Source organism: Silene latifolia, chromosome 3 (assembly GCF_048544455.1).
Source record: "Silene latifolia isolate original U9 population chromosome 3, ASM4854445v1, whole genome shotgun sequence".
NCBI lineage: Eukaryota > Viridiplantae > Streptophyta > Magnoliopsida > Caryophyllales > Caryophyllaceae > Silene > Silene latifolia.
Window position 1 is genome coordinate 17,901,169 of NC_133528.1, and position 20,411 is coordinate 17,921,579.

General features: G+C 37.6%; 1 protein-coding gene and 1 long non-coding RNA gene across 2 annotated transcripts; one reads left to right on the forward strand and one right to left on the reverse strand.

Annotated features, from left to right (window-relative positions):
* The first annotated feature begins 303 nt into the window (after positions 1-303).
* LOC141647327 (F-box protein At1g55000) lies at positions 304-3,971 on the forward strand. The gene is made up of 2 exons (XM_074455464.1): positions 304-784; positions 3,223-3,971. Exons 1-2 carry the CDS (start codon positions 374-376, stop codon positions 3,598-3,600), a joined length of 789 nt encoding a protein of 262 aa, XP_074311565.1. The 5' UTR covers positions 304-373; the 3' UTR covers positions 3,601-3,971.
* A 221-nt stretch (positions 3,972-4,192) lies between these two features.
* Positions 4,193-9,523, reverse strand: LOC141647328 (uncharacterized). Its single transcript, XR_012545718.1, has 3 exons — positions 9,329-9,523; positions 9,038-9,094; positions 4,193-5,099 (listed from the first exon to the last, which is right to left on the reverse strand). It is a non-coding gene; the product is annotated as an uncharacterized LOC141647328 (long non-coding RNA).
* Between the last annotated feature and the right edge of the window lie 10,888 nt (positions 9,524-20,411).

Here is a 20,411-nt window from a genome sequence, read left to right on the forward strand (position 1 = left end):
TTTTTCTCTCTCTAGGGTTGGGAAAAAAGTTGGTCATTATTTGTAATTTGTGAAAATACGCAAATACGTGATAATTATTTGTAATTTATCCTAATTTCAATCATATTCAAATCGAGTAAGATTTCGACATTAATCGTATCATCCCTACAATTGGATATCGTTTTAGATATTTTTAATCGGTTTTCTGTCCCGGTTTATTTTGCCCGGACTAATCCTATGTGTAATGTGTGTATGTGACTCTCAATTTTCGGGTCGACGTAATTACACAACATCCACTCAAAATCCTTGATAAACTCTTAACCAACCAACCTTTCTTTTAAATACGTTCAAAAAAAAAAAAAAAAAAAAAAAAAAAAAACCTTTCTTTTAAATAATGGGGTGCTGTGGAGACGAAGACGACGACGACTCCACCCTACACCAACCTCTAACCACCGCCGCCGACGACCACCACACCGCCATTACTTCCGCCGTCGACACGATTTCTCCGATGAACTCAAATTTCGAAGCGTTAACTTGCCACGACACACTCCGCGTAATCTTCGAGAAGCTTCCGATCGCCGACTTAGCTCGCGCCGCATGCGTCTGCCGTATCTGGTATTCCGTCGCCTCTGATAGGGACATGATTACGGCGTCGTTTAAGGCGCCTTGGAGATTGTACGACGTCGTTGGGAATCCGAGCTCTGGAAGCTTCTGGAGAGATAATAGGTTGAGTAAATTCGCGATTTCGCATCGGATTTGTCGTGGTGATTCTGTTGCTAGCCTTGCTGTTAAGTATGACGTTCAGGTAGTTTTCACTGATTTTAATTTGATTATGATATTTAATTCAATTACTGTATTATGTATGTTTTGAGTAAATTCGTCTGATTTTGATCGGATTTGTCGAGGCGATTCTGTTGCTAGCCTTGCTGTGAAGTATGATGTTCAGGCGGTTTTGATTGATTTTTGTTTGATTATTTAGTTTAATTATGTTTGCATGCAGTGTTGAATTGCTTAATTATGTTTATATTTGACAAAATTTAGGTTTTTGTTCGACTTTAGCTTAATTATTTCATTATATTATGTTTACATTTAGAGTTTAAAGTGCTCAATTATGTATATTTTGTTAGATTTTCATTTTCGTAAGCAAATTGGTGTTATTATCATTATCATTATCCTACTGCTTACAAATTTTCATTCACTGTCAAGTAAGATGTTCAGGTAGTTTTGATTGATTGTGTGTTAATAATTTACATTAAATTCTGATTGCATATGGTGTTTGAGGTGCTCTATTATGTATATTTTGTTAGACATTTAGGTTTCAAATTCTAGATGTTGCTTTTGTTTAACTAAATCATTTTTTTTATTGTGTATGTGTTGAACAAATTATTATCTTTTGTAGTAAATCGACGATATTAGGATTAGCATTGTCATTAGCCTACGCTTTACAAAGAGGTAGTAATTGAAGTTAGGGGCGGTAGGCATAGGCAACCTTTTATCTCCAAGCATTGAGGGTTTCATAAGACGTTTTGATTTGGTGCATAAGTGCATTACATTCCTTAGCCAATAGAACAGGGGAAACTTGTTCTCTCCAATAAGTGAATGAGCGTTGAAGGTGCTTTACATTCCTTTGCTCTCCAATAAGAGATAGATAGTAAGAACAAGTGCTGAGGGTGTTAAGAGATGCTTTGATTTGGTGCTCTGCTAGTCAAAAGTATAGGCATACCTGGTTCAATGGTTGCACAATAACAATTTGATGTAATGAAGAGTGAGTGTTTATTATTTGTCAAAATTGCCCATGAAGAAGTTGCACAAATTTATTCCGAACATTTGGTTTGTGTTTGGATGGTATTTGAGAAGGGACGGAAAGGGAAAAGAGGAGGGGTTGGAAGGGAGGGAAAGGAAGGGAAGGGAGAGATGACAGGAATGGAGTGAGGGATAGGTGATGGGATAATGAGGAAGTTTTTCCTCCAATTCTTTCCTATGTTGGTGGGATTTTGATTTGGATGGAAAAATTGATCCCTATATTTCTCTCCAATTCTATTTGCTTACCACAATTGTTTTTGTATCTCTCCTCCCCTGTTACTCCTTTCCGTTCCAATTCCCTTCATCCAAATAAGCCTTTTGGTACGATTTTAATTCAAGGATAGTACAAAGTAAATTTACTGTTATCTGCGATAGATGGGGGTATATTTAACTAAAAATTTGTTGGACTGTAGAGGGTAAGATTTTTTTTTTTTTTTTCCTGAAGATTAACTTTGACTGAAAAGTGACGTGTGAAGTGTTTCCAATATTTAATCGGACGAGGTATTTATTGTTGACGTTTTAATGTCTCGATCTTTATCAGATATCCATCAGTGAGATCTTAATGTGAGTGAGTAGTTTTGACCATTTGGTATGATAACTTAACCCATCGGTTGACTGAAGATTAAAATTGTATTGAATTTGGTTGGATTGAAATTCTCAGATACTTAACTTCAAAGGTATTGTGCGAGTGTTATCTTGCACCAGTTTAGTTTAGTTTAGTATATAGGCTGGCAAAAAAGTTAATTTATTCTCGATTGCATTTTGGTGTTGGTAGCATGATCTAGTAAGAATTACTGGTTTTGTACACGTTTGCAACCGTAGAAGTGAATATGAGCATATAGTATCAAAGTATAGTGGCTATTTGCCGCTCATCAGCTGCTCGCTGTAGTTTGATTAATAGTTGGTGTATTATTTAGCTCCACGCGTCCATCAATCATGAGTTCATGACGTCTAGTATCGTTCCATGGAATTTGGAATTTTTTTTTTATGAAAAACAGAGAGGATATAGCATGATTAAAAAGAACACAAATATTGCTATATTGCAAAGTAGTTTGCGATGAAATGCTCTGTCAACTCTTTTTTTTGTTCTTAAATATGAGATGCATATTCGAAAACAAGAAAGAATCAAGGATTTTATGTTCTTAAATATGAGATGCATATGAATCTTGGGCATTATTGTTTTTGTTTTTGAGTGACCCGTGTCTTCGCCCTTGTCATGTTCATGATGTTTGTTTTAGATCATTGGTTTTTGTTTGCATTGCACATTGTTCCTCTGTTACGAACTATTCCTTTCCCGTTATTTCAATTCCCTTGCCATCTTTGTACGATCTTGTGTTTTGGGCCATAAATAGAAAATATTCACTCCACCACGGACTCAAATTTGCTGTAATCGTGAAACAAAATACTTTCCTAATCATTAATTACTTGCTTAATGCTCAGGTTATGGAAGTAAAACGGTTGAACAACATGATGAGCGATCATGGCATATACTCAAGGGAGCGATTGCTTATCCCAGTGAGCAATGCCGACATTCTCATCAACAATACCTGCTACATAGAACTGGACTTATATGCAAAGAGAGAGGTGGCCGTATTGTATCTAGAAGGAGACCAAGATAGGGACAGCCTGAGCTGCTCGTATAGTAAGGTGACATCAAGTGAAGGTAAGAAAAGGGTATTTGAGTCCATTAGGAGGAGCATGCAAGTCGATGATGGGACCGCTCTCTACTATCTATCTGTATCCAATGGTGATCCTCGGGCTGCACTTTCTGAGTTTTCCGAGGACGTTAAGTGGGAGAGACAGGCTGGTCTGGCCTAGCTTGAAGCCAAAGACTTGGCTCAGGAGTTCACCGCTTTTTGCCTAAATTGGTAGTCAGTGAACAGAAGCATTGATGATGAATTTATCGATGGTTATATGTTGCATAAGCTACATTAAGCTAGCTTGATAACGAACCGGAAAAATAATTGGCAATCACTGGAGAGAAGTATTGCTGTGTATAAATTAAAGCATATTGTTGGCAAGTGTTAAGGATGTAATTTGATTGTATTTTATACTCATTCTCTGTTAACAGTATTTTGTACTCCGTATAATTAAGTAGTCAGCATTTCTAGTACATATTACATTGTGGCTACTGTAATTTTCTATGGTATTCATGGATAGAAAGCTTTATAAACTAGTAAGTTATCGACAAGTTAGATGGGTTGAAGAACGATGGTTCACGGAATTGGTATGTTAGTCATTAAGTAGTGCTCCTTATGAATACCCGACCCTGGTGTACTGCCATTACTAGTTATCCATCAGTACAGTATTACGAAAAAGCTAAGCAAGACCAAATGCTTTATTAGATCACGTGTTGTTCTAAAATCATCTTATATATGAGCTGAGATTAACTAATTAAGTCGAAAACAACTGAAATAAATAAATAAATAAATAAATAAGCTTAAATATTTGAAGCATACAAGATAGAGGACTAACACAATAATAATAGTTTAAATAAAAAAGCATACAAGATGGAGTAACACGAAAATAATACGTAATAAAAGTTGCAACAAATGAAAGAAATTAAAGGAATACATGTTGAACAAGAAAATATAAATGATGGCATGATGGCACTAGACAGCTTTGCGAAATTCGATGTGTAAATGGTTCCCATTGCCAGTGGTATCGACAAAGAGGAAAGGTCTTTGAGTCTCTTGATCAACGACAAGGCCGATATCTTGGCACAAGACTTGCGTCGAAACGGGACAATATTGAAGCTTATAAACTGGGGTTCCTGTCACTCTGTTATCTGAAACCCCAGCTTTAATGATCCGAAACCTAGATGGAGTAGGAGCTCGATGCCCAACTGTGATGAAGTTCATCAACAGTCCGAGATTCGATACCACCCAATCCGTTGAAGCAGGGCATACACCTGGGTCTTCCGAGGGTCTAAACTCATCCAAATTTCTATGATCGAAATTATAGAAATAGATGGCGACGTGCATTTTCTCACGAATGTATGTCACCTTATTATCATCCGTGTCTTCTCCTAACTGGGAACCATATTTACGGATGTATAGCTGTAGAGGCAAGTTACCATCTCCTTTTGAGCTCTGTTGGGCGACGTTGATAGTGCAGTTGTCACCTCCCTTCTTATACTGAATGCCTACCCCGGCTTTAGTCCCGATCATCATGTAGTAAGGGCTTCCATCGACCAAACTTTTTCCTTCAAGGGTCATTACTTCTGGTTCTGGAGGAGGTTGGGTGGTGGATGACCTTGCGCTTACTTCAACCCCATTCACGTCGACTTCTATGCCCGTTATTATTGGACAACTCAACTGGAGGAGGGTGAAGAAGAGCAAGATAATAAGGTTACTCATTTTTTTTTTTTATTATTATTGTTGGCTTATCAAATAAATATGCAACCCCTCCTTCGCTTATTTATAAGTCCTGCTCCTACAGTTGTGTTTACATTTATATTTCTATTATATTATTGTACATTCTAACCAAACGGCAACCGCCCAAACGGTATGTATTATGTAATACTATGTATTGGTACTCCACTACCCAAGCACTACTTTCTTCGTTTCATCACTATAATTCCCTAATTATTGACAAGAAACAACTCGTATTGGTAGTGCTACTCCAATTCCTTACCACTTCCTCCTTCGTTTGACCACTCTAAATTCTTATTTACTAGATTTCATGCCCGTGCCGTGCACGGGACTAAAACAATGTCTCTAATTTCTTGTACTTAAGCTAAGGACTAGCTTAATTTGAATATATAATGGAAAATATAAAATAAGCGATAGTTTTTTTGCTCAATAAAATAAGAATAGGTAGTATTAAATTGATTGGTTTTAATTTATATGAACTAAAACGGTTTTAAATTAAAATTCTCTAAAATACAAAAAAACTATGAACCTAAAAAGCATCATGCAAGATTGTAAATACGATTACGGTACGATGTGTCACCTAACACTAACACTATAACTTGTGGTTATTTTTTATATGAAATGTCAGTGAATGGTAAATCTGATTTTGTACTCCACCTCGTTTATTCGACTTATTTCATTACGAACTGATAAATGGTTACGACTCCTTAGAATTTTTTTTTCTTAGTAATCTAGTGGTTAAAATTTGGGTGCAATTTTTATGGGTCTTAAATTCAAGACTCCCCAAGAGCAATCTTGTGAAATGGCTTATAATATGCAGGAGGATGATATAACGCAACCTTCTATATACGGGGTATATTGCTAATAATGCTTCTGTTTTAATCACAACCAAAGTCTAATACCTTAACTTTTGTCTTTTTGTTTAATAAGGCTAAAACTCTACCCGGTATTTATATGCTTCCATAATTCTGTTACGTATACAATTTACACAATTTATGCCAATTTAAACTTCTACTTTTAATATTTAAATCATATTAAAAATAAACATACAAATGTTTGGCAAAACCAAATATAGTGAAACATATCGTTAATTAAAAAATACTCTCTCTACATCTTATTGTTCTACCCATTTGCTTTATACACGGTCTTCTAGACGGTACTTTGACCATCGTTTTATCCACTTATATATATTTTTCTAGGGATGAAAATAAATTTTTTTGAAAGAGTTTTTTTTATCACAAAGTTAACTATGTAAATATAATGTTATGAAATATTATATTATATACTTTATTAATGGTCAAAGTTTCTAAAAGTTGACCTCTAAAAAGGTAAATAGTAGAACAATAAGATGTGGAGGAGTATCTTTTTAACTGAGTATACTGTATATGCTACGTTTTTTATTTACTCTACAAAATATCGTGTTTCTATAATTGATGATAAGTCCAATTTATATACATTTTATCCCAATATTTTAGCTCCAATTTATATGTCATTATGCACTAACCTTAGTGATATTGAGCTAATATTTGTATTTCTAATTGAACTTGCACGTTCTATCATATTTTGTAGGTACTTAAGCTTTAAGGAGCTTAATTCCACATATTTACAAGCACTAGGATACAAAGCTAAGTTGAAGAGAAGAATGGACCAAACAATGAAGTAAAGCATGGACTTGCATGAGTAAATGTGGTGGATTAATTTGAGAAATGCACAACACAACTCAAGAAATGAGTCCAAGTATAAAATCAAGTGTTAAAGCCCAAGTAGAAGAAGATGGGAGAATGCCTTGGATGCTCATCTTAAGATGCTCTTTGGATGCTAATTGTGCAATTAAGAAGGAGTTGATGGCCAACATGGGATTCTCTAGGCAATTACTCAAGTAATTAAGAGAAAATATTTGGGGTTGACCCCTTGTATTTGCTCTAAGTTTCACCCCTTATTTCCTATATAAAGGGTGTAGACTTCAACATCTAGAGACACCATTCACATACATAATTTCTCATAATTCTCTCTAAATTTAGTAGTTAGTTTAGATTAGCTCTTAGTTTAGTTTAGTTTAGATTTTATTTATGTTATTTGCATTTCTCATTTACATTTCAAGTTATAAAACAGTTCACATTTATAAGTTATTTATATTACAATTGTTGTTCTTCCATTTCCATTTCCATTTCCATATTATAAGGTAATTTCTATTTACATTTCCATTATATTTATCATTTTATTTGTCATTAGTTTAGTTTGCATTTACATTATGTTAGAGTAGTTTACCTTGTCTAGGGAATGAAGGGAGCCATGCATAAAAAGTATTTGTAACATGATAAACTAGGATGATATAATCTTGTCTAATTGTTTCTATCACATGTTTGCACCATAATGTTTAATCTTTGTTTAAGGCCTTATTCATCGATTAAGTTTGTTCATTCGTTCTAAAAGTCGAGAGGCATAGACTAAGCATGTGTAGTAGGATGACCTAGTCATGGACGAGAGTTTCTCTAGGACCCGGTCTATGGTTGACACTAATATCGTAAGGTGGGTGTCTCTAAGCCTAAACAATTATCGTTTCATCAACTCCTATGTTTAGTTTAAGCATTTACATAATTTGCATGTGTGACCCGACTTCCCTAGACTCCTTTTATCATATAGTTTATTATTTTCTAATCAACAAACCAATCAATCAAACGTAACCGACCTCGATAGAATTCAACCCATAACAACTAATTACCAACTCCCGTCTCTCTGTGGTTCGACCCCTACGTACTACATTAACTTGTTTTTCTAGGGTATAAATATTATTTTTGCATAGGTGTGCGATAGCCTATCAATTGACAAAACTCATCCTCCATGATCCTTCATAACCTTAACTTTCAGATTTTTTTTTCCATCTAGGCCCTCAACATCTATATTATACAGTAAATGACTCACACTAATTTATATCATCTTACCGTTAATTTGCTTGACTGAAGAAAAAAGGTACTAAAAACTTCCGGGATTTTATCACCATTTTTTCTTCATTGTATGCTTCTGCGAGTCTATCTAGCCCTCTATTTCTTCCACCTCGGCTTTCTTTGAATTGTAAACATGACTACATGAGCATTACATTTCATAATAACTCCCAAATTGTTGAAGTAGTTTCTCTCTAATTCTCGAACTTTTAATCCGTTTTTAGATCTATTAAATTCCATCCTAAATCAAAATTATTTGCCATCGTGATTTAAATTAGAATCTTCGTCCTTAACCTCATGTCATACAATTTATCTATCTATGTGAAGAATTTTGGTTTATGTGGGTTTCCGTTGCCAAACTGTTGCACTGAACTTGGCCGGCGACCAAGTTCGACAAATGTTAATCCTACCACCGGAGAAAATGATGTCGATAAAGATATGATACATATGGTAAGATGTAGTTCATTCTAGTGATGACAACAACTACTTACAGAGCCAAATATAATTGGGCATCGTATTTCAATGAGGTTGGGTTGTTACTTGCTACTTTGCTAGCTAGTGTTGACTGTTGAGTTCATAGCGATTGTGTTTCGATGAATGAAAAGATAAGGGGAAACATATAGATCAATGCATAGCCATTGATTTTTTAATCCATGCACTTTTTTGTAAAAAAAGTGACAGAGTCGGGAGAATGTTGAGATAATAGAAAAATTGACGGAGTTGGTACTTGGGTCCTTAACTGTATAAAATAAATGTTGAAGTCCTTGATGGAAAAAAATAGAAAAGTTCAAGTCCTCTTAAGTCACCGAAAAAATATAATTCAAATAATTAAATTTACAAATAAGACTATGAGTTTGGCCATAAATAACATATACAGAGTACTATAAACTGTTGAGAGTAATTCAACTTTGGATAATAAGATACTGTTACATTAAATACCTGTTAATTATAGGAGTAGTTGATTTGTGAGATAGGCTGCTTCACATAGTCAGTAATCTGCATCGTCATAATATTAGGGTGAGCTATATATACCCATGAGAAAAAAAATGTCCAGATATTTGCAGATCAAATCGTTATTCACACATCACACTTAACAATAAACAACAATAATCTATGAGAAATTGAGAAGCATTCTTAAATAATCTCAACATGTAAATAAACGATCACAAGCAATAGGTTATAAGTTCACAAAGATGGAAAGTTTTGATGCATGAGCAAACACTATCTTACACCATAATTGGAAGTAAAGTTAAAGAGCCTATAATTGTTTTTGACTTGTATGTAGTTGTTTGAAATTTGACGCATAAATATAAATCAATTTATGAGGATGATTTGTTTGATAACACTAAGAGCATTAGATCTAAGAAGTGAGTTAATTTGAATAAGAAAAAGAAGGCCAACGTTGATAGAGGGGTCATTGTCTTTAAACTTTTGATCGAGTTAAATTGTATATATAGGCGAGTAGTTTACATAGCATGTCATGTTTGTAACCAATGAAAACTCTATCATTTTAATTGGATAGAATTTGTTGTGATTTGATAAATAATTTTATACATTAATATTTAAAAATTATCTATCATCTTAATTGGATAGAATTTGTTTTGATTTGATAAATAATTTTATACATTAATATTTAAAAATTACTCAGGTGTTTTAGAGAACTTGGAGACTACCACGTGCTCCGAAAAAAGCTTCTTATATATATATACTAAATTTAATACCCGTGCATAACTTGTAATATGCATATTAAAGATTCAACTTTGAAAATTTAAAAAATCAATAATATTGGGCGTACGGAGGGTCTTCTATATGACACCCATAGCTTAACTTGGGGGAAAAAAAAACAATCCGTAAGTCGTAATTTTATCTTGTACGTTCTTTATTGACGGTTGCAGTTATAATTAATTCTAGAAGTGTGTATATAAATTGTAATTTGACAAAAACTCTATACTCTTAGGCAACTTGTATACAAAGCAATTGTACACCGTATAGTAGAACAGTAGAACTAATGAGATAAAACTAATAGCTTAGCTTATTTTTTTTAATATTCACTTTTAACTAATGAGATAAAACTAATTAGTTTAGCTTAATTTTTTTAATATTCACTTTTAATCTAAAAATTCATGTAGTTTCAATTCTACATGTTTGTTGCACATTTAAATTGCAAAAATAAAAAGCTAAAAACAAATATTGTTTTTTGTAATTTCAAAGAATATAACATTACTCTTTACTTTTATTATTATGTCTCATATCGTATGGTAGAAATTGTAGGAGAGACCGTCTCTCTTAAGAATTTGTGAATTAGCAATACAATTACCATTACTTTAAATTTTAGTTATTCTAAAACTCAACGCTAAGCAAGTTGGTGCTTTCAAGTGTTCAAAGAAGTACTCCCTTATATTCAAGATAAAACTCCCTATTTCCATTTCCGTCTATTCACAATAATTTCCCTATTTTCTTTTTTGGTAAGTGTTTGTGTGGTTCAAATTTAACTGTATGGTGGGTAGTGTGTTTGTGTGGTTCAAATTTATTTATATGGTGTGGTAGTGTGTTTTCTTAATTGTTGTGTCAAAATAAAATGAGAGGTTTATTTTGAATAGGAGGGAGTATACTTTAGTTGAGTTTGAGCTAAAATAGAAAAATTCATTTGGAATTATAATAGAGTAAGGCCCATGTATAATGATGGCATGCATGCATGTTGTTTTCTTTTTGTAGGCTTGTACCTTTGTTAGACTTCAATACTCCCATCTCCCAAATAGAATTGGGTTGTTACATATATTTCATACTCTCTCCAATTTCATATTTTTTTCCTCATTGTTTGTGGGCACGACTGCACGAGTATTACGGAGAGAAATAAAATAGGAGTATTAGACATGAAGTTTATCTCGCAAAACAATGGTTGATTGTGTTCTAACAAAACAATAGGTCTCACTGCTTGTGACGGGTCAAGTATTACTTATATTGGTAGATAAGGCAAAAAGTAGAATGCATAGGGAATTACGAATGACTTGCCTTTATCCTCTCATGTGGGTTTTATTTGACCCGTCACAAGCTTGTGAAGGATGTCGGCCGTCACAAATGAAAATTTGGGCTAACAAAAACTGTATTTCCATGTACTACAATTATTAGCACATACATTATTGATACGAAACTTATACAACGAAATCGATAAACGTGTTGTTAATAAGAAAATAGGTAGGTAATTAAGATGATTATCTATTGATTAGCAAATCTCGTATGTTTGAGTACCCTTTGCGCAGTGGTATTAAAGTAGTCGTCATGGATTACCATTGTTACCCGCAAAATCATCTTTCATGTAACTTGCATCTTGGAAAACCACTTGTAATCTGTTATCAATAGAAATAAAATAAACAACTCCATAAGATACGATATGTATCACAGTAAAGAAAAATTACATAATTGTTTTTGAATTTGTTACCTTATTAAGACTAATCGTGTACAATGTATACCCTTAGACCATCCTCAAGCAAAGGTCGCGTTAATTAGGTCGCGACCCGATTTTACTCTTAATCCCACTTTATTTATTTTGACCTACTTCCACCCTCCCAAGCAGAAGGTCACGACCTAGGTCATCAACTCAATCATTTTTCACTTTCCAACCAATTACATCTCTCCATATTATATCATCTTTTTCATATATATATTTTTTATTAATTATTAATATCGTCAACCAATCATATATCGCCACATATAGGTCATGAGTTAGGTCAATTTGCTCCACCAAAGGTCACAAATTGACCTCTTCTCTTCAAAGGTCACCATAATTTTCTAATTAAGGGGTGATTAGTGTGACCAAGCAAGGTCATGACCTAGCAATTGACCTTGCTTGGGCATGGTCTTACATCCTGCAATCAAACAAAATACTAAGCAATCGTTTAGCCCTCAAATCTAAAGCTAACAATACAACCACATACGTAACATCAATCAAAATTATGACATCGCTACGTACCTAAAAGGCTAAAATAACTAAACAATATATCTACAAAGTAAAAGACATGAAAAAAAATTGAGCAGCAGTAGAGAATGAAAGAGACATCAGAATTTGTTTGTTTTAACCCACTATATATACAAATAGGTATCTAGTAGTTCATATGATTTCAAACTCTAATAAAACTAATATACCACTTGGAAAGAAACACTAACAGGTTGTAAGTATTGATCGTGGGCATAATTAGTAGTATGTGCATGGGATTGTAACTCCTTTCATACGGCAGATATTTGAGATAAAAAAAAATTCACATTTAGATAATAATTCAATGCAAGCGTTTCGTAAAGGTTGGACTCTCTGTAATCGCTCGAAAAAACTTCTTTTATTAATATAGATATATATATATATATATATATATATATATATAAATTATATATATATATATATATATATATATATATATATATATATATATATATATATATATATATATAGATTTAGGATCCGGTGAGAACGACCATTCAGTGAGAACGGTGAGAACGAAGTATCCAGCCCATCATAAACAAACGACACAATGCACTACCCAAAGCCCAAAGGCATATTTACTCTCACCCAGCCCTTAAATTAATATTTTTTATTAAATTATTAAACCCAAATTTCACTCTCCTCCTGATCTCCATCCCATCTCAGCAAACCCGACAACCCCATTACTAGCTCCTTCACCGGCAGCCACCTGACGCGCCGCCATCGCCGCCCAAAGGCTCGCACCTTGCCGTCACCACCCATAGCGCCACCATCGCTCTACCCAATCCAACAATCAGTACCTAGATTCCACACCGTTGGTTCGCAGGGAGAGTGATGAAGGTGGTCCGCTCGGGTGTTTTCTAATTGCCGGTGAAATCTTCATCGTGTGTAATGGTGGTCGCCGGTGACAACTGGTGGTGATAGGTTTGGGGAATTGGGGTTTCGGAAATTTAAGATTGACATTATATAGGAAATGTATGATTGTTGTCAGGATGTTTCTTTTTTTTGGTACAAGTTGTCAGGATGTTTCTGGAATGGGGTTGTTTGTATGGTGGTGGTAGTGGTGTCTGTATTGAGTGGCGATGGGTTGTTTACGGCTCCAGAATTCTTCCTCGCTCGTCGTCAATCTCCAGCAAATGATCCTCAGCGATGTATCTCAAATCAATTTTGATGTACCTATTAAATAATTTTGTGTATCTATGTTAAGATACATTAAAATAGTTTCTAGATACATCAAAGATTAGTGTACATACATAAAAAATTAGTGTATATTAGTTGTATTCAATGACTTGGTCTGCCACTCGTGACTCGTGAGAACGTCTGATCGTTGGAAGCATGGCGGCGGCGAGGGTAACCACTGGTGATTGGGGGGCATCTGAGGTGAGAAGGAAGTAAAAACCAAACATTTGTGTTGCCGGTGGCAGTATGGTCGTGATGGCGGTTGGAGATCCAGTGGTGGTGTGATGGTCGTCAAACAAGCGTACTGCGGTGATAGCTTGTCGGAGCTCCGACTCCGGTGACTGTATATGAAGTTATGAAAGGGAGATTGTCATTATAGCTAGTGGGATCAAATGATCCTCTTACGCTACCTCCCCTGCCAAATTCTCCTTCCCATTAAGAGAATCATTTCGCCAGCACCGACGACATCAACGCCGACAAGTCACTCCGACGACGACCATGCGCGGTGTGTCTCTGGCGCACTTTACGACCAACTCAATTTCGTTCTATTCTGTTCCTTCCTCCATTATTATTTCCAATTGATGTGATCCCTTCTACCCTCCTTCAAGAAAATCATTTAATTAACCTTCAGTAATTTAATTAACCTGCAATAAGTTAGTGTATCTACTCCTCACAATGATGTATCTTAAAGCACTTTTAATGTATCTGGGAACAATTTTGGTATATTAATGGTAGATACATAAGAATAGTTTGTAGATACATGAAAATATGGTGTAGATACATTGTTTGAGAGGACCAGTGACCAAGTGATCTTAATGTCGATATTCAGAAAAATTGAGGGGGTTTATCGTGAGTGAGGGAGATGGTGAAGGAGAGGGATTGAAGGGCGGTGGTCAGTCGGAGGGGCGGTGGTAGAGTCGCCAGTGGTGGTCATTTTTGTCGGCGACATCATCAACAAACCATGAAACCACATAATCAAGGAATTCCAAAATCTGAGCATAATCAACGCACAACTCTACTGTACTTCCCCATTATCGTCTCTCTACCTGACCATAATCAAGGAATTCCGAAATCTGGTTCGTCGGAGATGGTGATGCGCGAAAAAGGAAAGAAAGATTTAGGTCGATTAAAATGGTGGTCAATATTGCCGGTGGAGTTCGTGATCGACGGTGGTGTGGCCGGTGAAGTCGGCAAGCGGTGGGATTTGGTGGGTGGGTGCTGAGTTTCACGAGTGAGGAGAGAGAATAGGAAAGGGGGTGTTTTTGGTCTATGGTATGTGAGATTGGGGTTTAGATCACGTGATGGACTGTTGGATATTTAATTAGTTATCGTTCTCACCGTTCTCACTGAGTGGTCGTTCTCACCGGATCCTACCTCTATATATATATATATATATATATATATATATATATATATATATATATATATATATATATATATATATATATAATATTATTGAAAACAAATTTTGCCTACGTGCTAACACGCATCTCGTGTTAAGGAGTCATCATTGGAACCTATTATTACTATGGCCCCAACGAACTCACTCAAGCCCATGGACCTCCAACAGCTCTCCAACGGCTCTCTCCCTCACTTATGGCAACAATCTCTCCTTGCCTCAATTAGTTGATATTGTGAATATTACCTTACCTTTGATATAGCTAAATCTCTCATATAAATAGTTGGTAGTGTAATTATAATAGACATGAAATATACAATTACTCTTTCATATATACAATCATACGTTTATAACATGGTATCAGCTAAGTTCCTTGAAACCTAAATCGCCATCCTCTTCGTTTTTTTTCTCTCTCGATCATCGAACTCGATTTTAACCATGACGAATCCCGACGACAATCAAATAATTAATTCTACCCAGAAATCTCAATCCTATACCTTCGTCCCTGTTGAAAATCCTAGTACTAACATCACATAAATACAGTTCACAAGTTCCAATTTCGACGAATGGTCCCGTGGGCTTACCCTTGCTCTTCTCGCCAAAGGAAAACAGGGGTATGTCGATGGCACCATCAAGCAACCCGCTGCTACTGCCTCCGATTTTCCTGCCTGGTTGTCTCAAAATGCGCATGTCACCGCATGGATCTACAATTCTCTCAATCCGACCATTCGACGAATGACTTCATATCGTCCTGAAGCAAAACAAATATGGGACGATATCCGAAATCGGTACTGCTAGACTAATGATGCCCGAATTTTTCGATTGCAAGGTGAGTTTAGTTTGTGTCGCCAGGGTTCAACGGAATCGCTTATTGATTATTATGGCCGCCTCATGAAACTATGGGACGATATTCAAGCAGCCGATCCCATTCCACCTTGCGCGTGTGACCCGTGCACGTGTAATCTGGTAAGTATTCTAGATACTCGTCGTGATAAGAAACGTGTTCGTGATTTTCTTATGGCATTGATTGGATGACCGCTTTGACACTGCTCATTCTCATTTAATTGGTATTTTTCCCTTACCTACTCTTGATTTTGCATATAATCGACTCCTCCAAGAGGAGGGAATGCGTCAGTTTTCCGCGAATAAAATCGACCCAAAACCTGAAACTATGGCCTTTGCTACTCGTACCACTACTAATTCACGACCTACTGGTGGGGGAGGGGATCGTTCTCGGTCCACTGACCCCAATAGACCATATTGTATCGCTTGTCGACGGTCTGGCCATTTGTATCCCGTCTGCTATCGTGTTACAGGAGAGTTTCTGGATTGGTGGGGAGACCGTCCTCGAGATCGTATCTATATCAATGAGGTCGATATGAGTCGTAAACTCATACTTTAGTTCCCGATGTTCAAGGTAGAACCAATTATGACCGCAGTAAAAAGGCTGCCTCGAATGGTCCACGAGCTCACCTCGTCACCACCCCCGCACCCTCTGCCCACGGTGCTACTGCCCACCCGTCTGCCACTGGTCCTCCCGTTAATGGGGAACCAGCTCGTGCTCATGTTGCCGCGGTACCGTATCCATCTGTTTCGATAGTTCCTTCCTGTGCTGGGTTAGATAATTTTGATCTTAATAAACTTACTCCGACACAACTCGAGGAAGTGCACAAAATATGGCAGGCACGACAGCCGGGACCATCCTCATCGACTCGTTTAAGCGGTAAACTCTTATCTTTCTCTTGGATTATCGACACGGGAGCATCCCGACATATGTCGGGTTGCCTATCCCATTTTACTAATATTCGAAAAATTAGCCCTTTATCTGTTGGGCTGCCGAATGGTGAAGTTACACACGCCACTCAATGCGGCGATATTTATTTATCGAGTCGATTTATTTTACGCAATGTCTTATATTCCGACAAATTAAATTGCCATCTAATTTCCGTTTCTTCCCTTTTACTTGATTCATCGTTAACTATCCAATTTTCTCATGTTTTATGTTTTATTCAGGACCGTTCTTCGAAGATGATGATGGGTACGGGTGAACAAGTCGAGGGGCTATATTATCTGACGGAAGTGTACGGCCCTAAACCCCACGCCCTTAACACCGTTGCTGCTCCCGACACCAATGAACTCTGGCATCGAAGGTTGGGGCACCCCTCCTCAAATGTTTCTCGTTTTTTACCTTTTTGCAAAACCGTTAAAACTTCTTTTCATAGCAAGGACTGTGATATTTGTTTTCGAGCCAAGCAAACTCGGGAACCTTTTTCTTTAAGTTTGAATAATGAGGACGTTATTTTTGATTTAATTCATGTCGATTTATGGGGTCCGTACTCCGAACATGCCTCATGTGGGTCACAATATTTTTTAACCCTTGTCGACCATTTTTCCCGCTCCATATGGGTCTATTTACTTCGTCGGAAAAGTGACACACGACAAACTTTATTAAATTTTTTTGCTTTCGTGGAGCGACAATTTAATAAGAAAATTAAAACCTTACGCAGTGATAACGACAACGAATTTAAAAGCTTTCAAAATTTCTTTCTCGAAAATGGTATTCTTTTTCAAACTTCTAATGTCGACACTCCACAACAAAATGCCCGGGTCGAAAGAAAACACCGTCACATTTTAAATATCGCTCGCGCTCTTTTATTTCAAGCTCATTTACCAATCACTTTTTGGGGGGAATGCATTCTTACCGCCGTTTACCTCATCAATCGAACCCCGAGCACTATTCATCACGGTAAAACTCCATATGAGATCCTCTTTAACAAACCTCCATCGATGGCCCATCTCCGCACTTTTGGATGTTTATGCTATGCCAAAAATATTAATCGCTCACGAGACAAATTTGCCTCACGAAGCAAAAAATGCCTCTTTATTGGATACCCTATGGGAAAGAAGGGGTGGCGGGTTTACGACCTTGACACGGGAACACAATTTTACTCTCGCGATGTCCAATTCATCGAACATGTTTTTCTTTACCAATCCCATACGACTAACGACATCCCTCACACCACTTCCCCTTTCCTTGACGACACAATCCCTATGATCACCATCCTTATCCTCCCCGACACGACTCCCTCTACCAATCCCTGCACCGACACCTCCACCGACACCCCGACGACCTCCACCACGTCTCCCACTCCAGGACCCCAGAGCACCGAGCCCACCCACTCCACTCCTTCACCAAACACGACCACACCAAACCCTTCGACCACCACCACCCAACCTCTCGAACCACACGACATTTCACACATGGGCAAAGGACAACGCTCGAAAATACCCAGCACTCATCTTAAGGATTTTGTTCAACCCAAGAAACGCCCCTTGACACAAGTTCTCACCACATCGACATCATCTTCAGGTACTTTATACGCGATCTCCCACGTTATTTCTTACGATAAGTTTTCTCCTAACTATAAATGTTTTTTATCGGCTGTGACCAACAATCACGGGCCTAGCACGTTCAAAGAAGCTATGCAGGAACAACAATGGCGCGATGCAATGAAAAGTGAAATCGATGCTCTCGAAAGAAACTCCACTTGGACACTCGAAGATCTTCCACATAATAAAAAGGCGATCGGGTGCAAGTGGGTCTATAAAATTAAATATAATGCCGATGGAACTATTGAGCGCTACAAAGCTCAACTAGTGGTTATGGGCAATCGTCAAATTGAAGGGGTCGACTATAATGAGACCTTCGCCCCTACTATTAAAATGGTGACAGTTCGCACTCTCCTCACTATTGCAGCTACCAAACGATGGGACATTCACCAAATGGATGTTCACAACGCTTTTCTTCATGGAGATCTTAATGAAGAAGTCTACATGAAACCTCCACCCGGGTTCTCATCTACGACGAATGGTAAGGTTTGTAGGTTACGAAAATCCTTATATGGTCTTCGACAGGCTTCGCGTTGTTGGTATCTCAAACTTGCTTCCGCTCTAAAATCATATGGCTTCCAACAATGCCCCTTCGATCACTCCCTCTGTTCTATTTCAAAAGACACAACCGAGATCCACGTCTTGGTATACGTTGACGACCTGGTCGTTTGTGGTAACAATGCATCCAAAATTTCTCATTTTAAAACCTATTTAAGTAATTGTTTCTACATGAAAGACCTCGGCCCATTAAAATATTTTTGGGCCTCGAAATAACCCGAAACTCCAACGGCCTATTCATCTCACAACGGAAATACGCCCTTGATATTTTGGGCAAAACAGGGCTCCTAGGGTCCAAGCCCGCGACAATCCCAATGGAACCCAATCACCGCCTTGGGATTTCCACCTCACCCGTCATCAAAGACCCCCAACCATACCGACGTTTGGTTGGTCGATTCATATATCTCACCATCACTCGACCCGAACTTATTTACTCCGTTCATACACTTGCTCAATTTATGAATACTCCACGGCTTGACCATTGGCAAGCCGCTTTACAAGTTGTTCGATATCTTAAAAACAGCCCAGGTCAAGGTCTACTATTCAAGGCAACGGATGAATTACAATTACACGCATACTGCGATGCGGACTACGCAAGCTGCCCAACCACACGCCGATCTCTCTCCGCCTACATCGTGTTCCTAGGTGGCTCACCTATCTCATGGAAAACCAAGAAACAAAATACAGTCTCCAAATCCTCTGCCGAAGCAGAGTATCGTGCCATGGCTTACACAGTTGGCGAACTTAAGTGGCTAAAAGGGCTTCTCCATTTCCTCGGGATCAAGCACGACAGGCCGATTGAACTCTCCTGCGACAATCAATCCACTCTCCACATTGCCCGCAATCCGGTTTTTCACGAAAGGACTAAGCATATCGAAGTCGATTGCCACTTTGTCCGCGACGAAATTATAAATGGGACTATTCGACCAAGCTACATTCACACTAAAGCTCAGCTCGCAGATATCTTTACAAAGGCACTTGGTCGAATTCCCTTCGATGACTTGCTCTTCAAGCTGGGCGTCTCGACTCTCCACGCACCAGCTTGGGGGGGGGGGGGGGGGATATTACGATGGCCCCAACGGACTCACTCAAGCCCATGGACCTCCAACAGCTCTCTAACGGCTCTCTCCCTCACTTATGGCAACAATCTCTCCTTGCCCCAATTAGTTGATATTGTGAATATGTAGATACCTCATTTCTGCACCTCTCGCAAACCACCCAGTGATGATTGGGCCGCATGTTTGCTACGCGGAACGATTTGTGACAATTCGTAAGTTTATCGTCAAGTGATTGCTCAAATATTAATGTCTACCTCTTAGTTGTCATCTACGTGCCGATACGGTCGTTTTGACAGTAATTAGAGTACATTTGGAGTCCGGGCCTAAAACCGTCTTCATTTTCTGATAACCGTTAAATCCTGAGTCAGAATGTTCTGGAATGTTCCGGATATTTCTATTCCATATTTCATAATTTTCATCCTTTGGTAAACAATTTCCCTTAAATATTCCCATAAAATATTAAGGAAAACCAAATTATTCCGTCCTACCATAACTTAAACACGGAAATCTTTCTTCCGCAGGAGGAAACCACTTGGGAATAGACGCAGCAGGTGCTGCGCCTCTTCCAAGAGAAGCAGTGGCTGCTGCGTCTCTTCCCAGATCCTTTTCTGCGTAATTCTCGTATCTTTTTCATATCTTTCCGAGATTCACTTCCAAAGAGTCTCCGAAACCCTAATTCCTTCACGTGATTAGTATAAATAGGAGCCTTCGCTCCTCATATTTCTCACGCGAGTGTCCGCCCTTCTCTTCTCCCTT

Excerpts from the sequence above, each read along its gene's own strand:
- LOC141647327 (XM_074455464.1), top strand. The coding sequence starts at position 374 with ATGGGGTGCTGTGGAGACGAAGACGACGACGACTCCACCCTACACCAA. Across the intron at positions 785-3,222 it reads CTGTTAAGTATGACGTTCAG|GTTATGGAAGTAAAACGGTT; the intron begins GTAGTTTTCACT and ends CTTAATGCTCAG.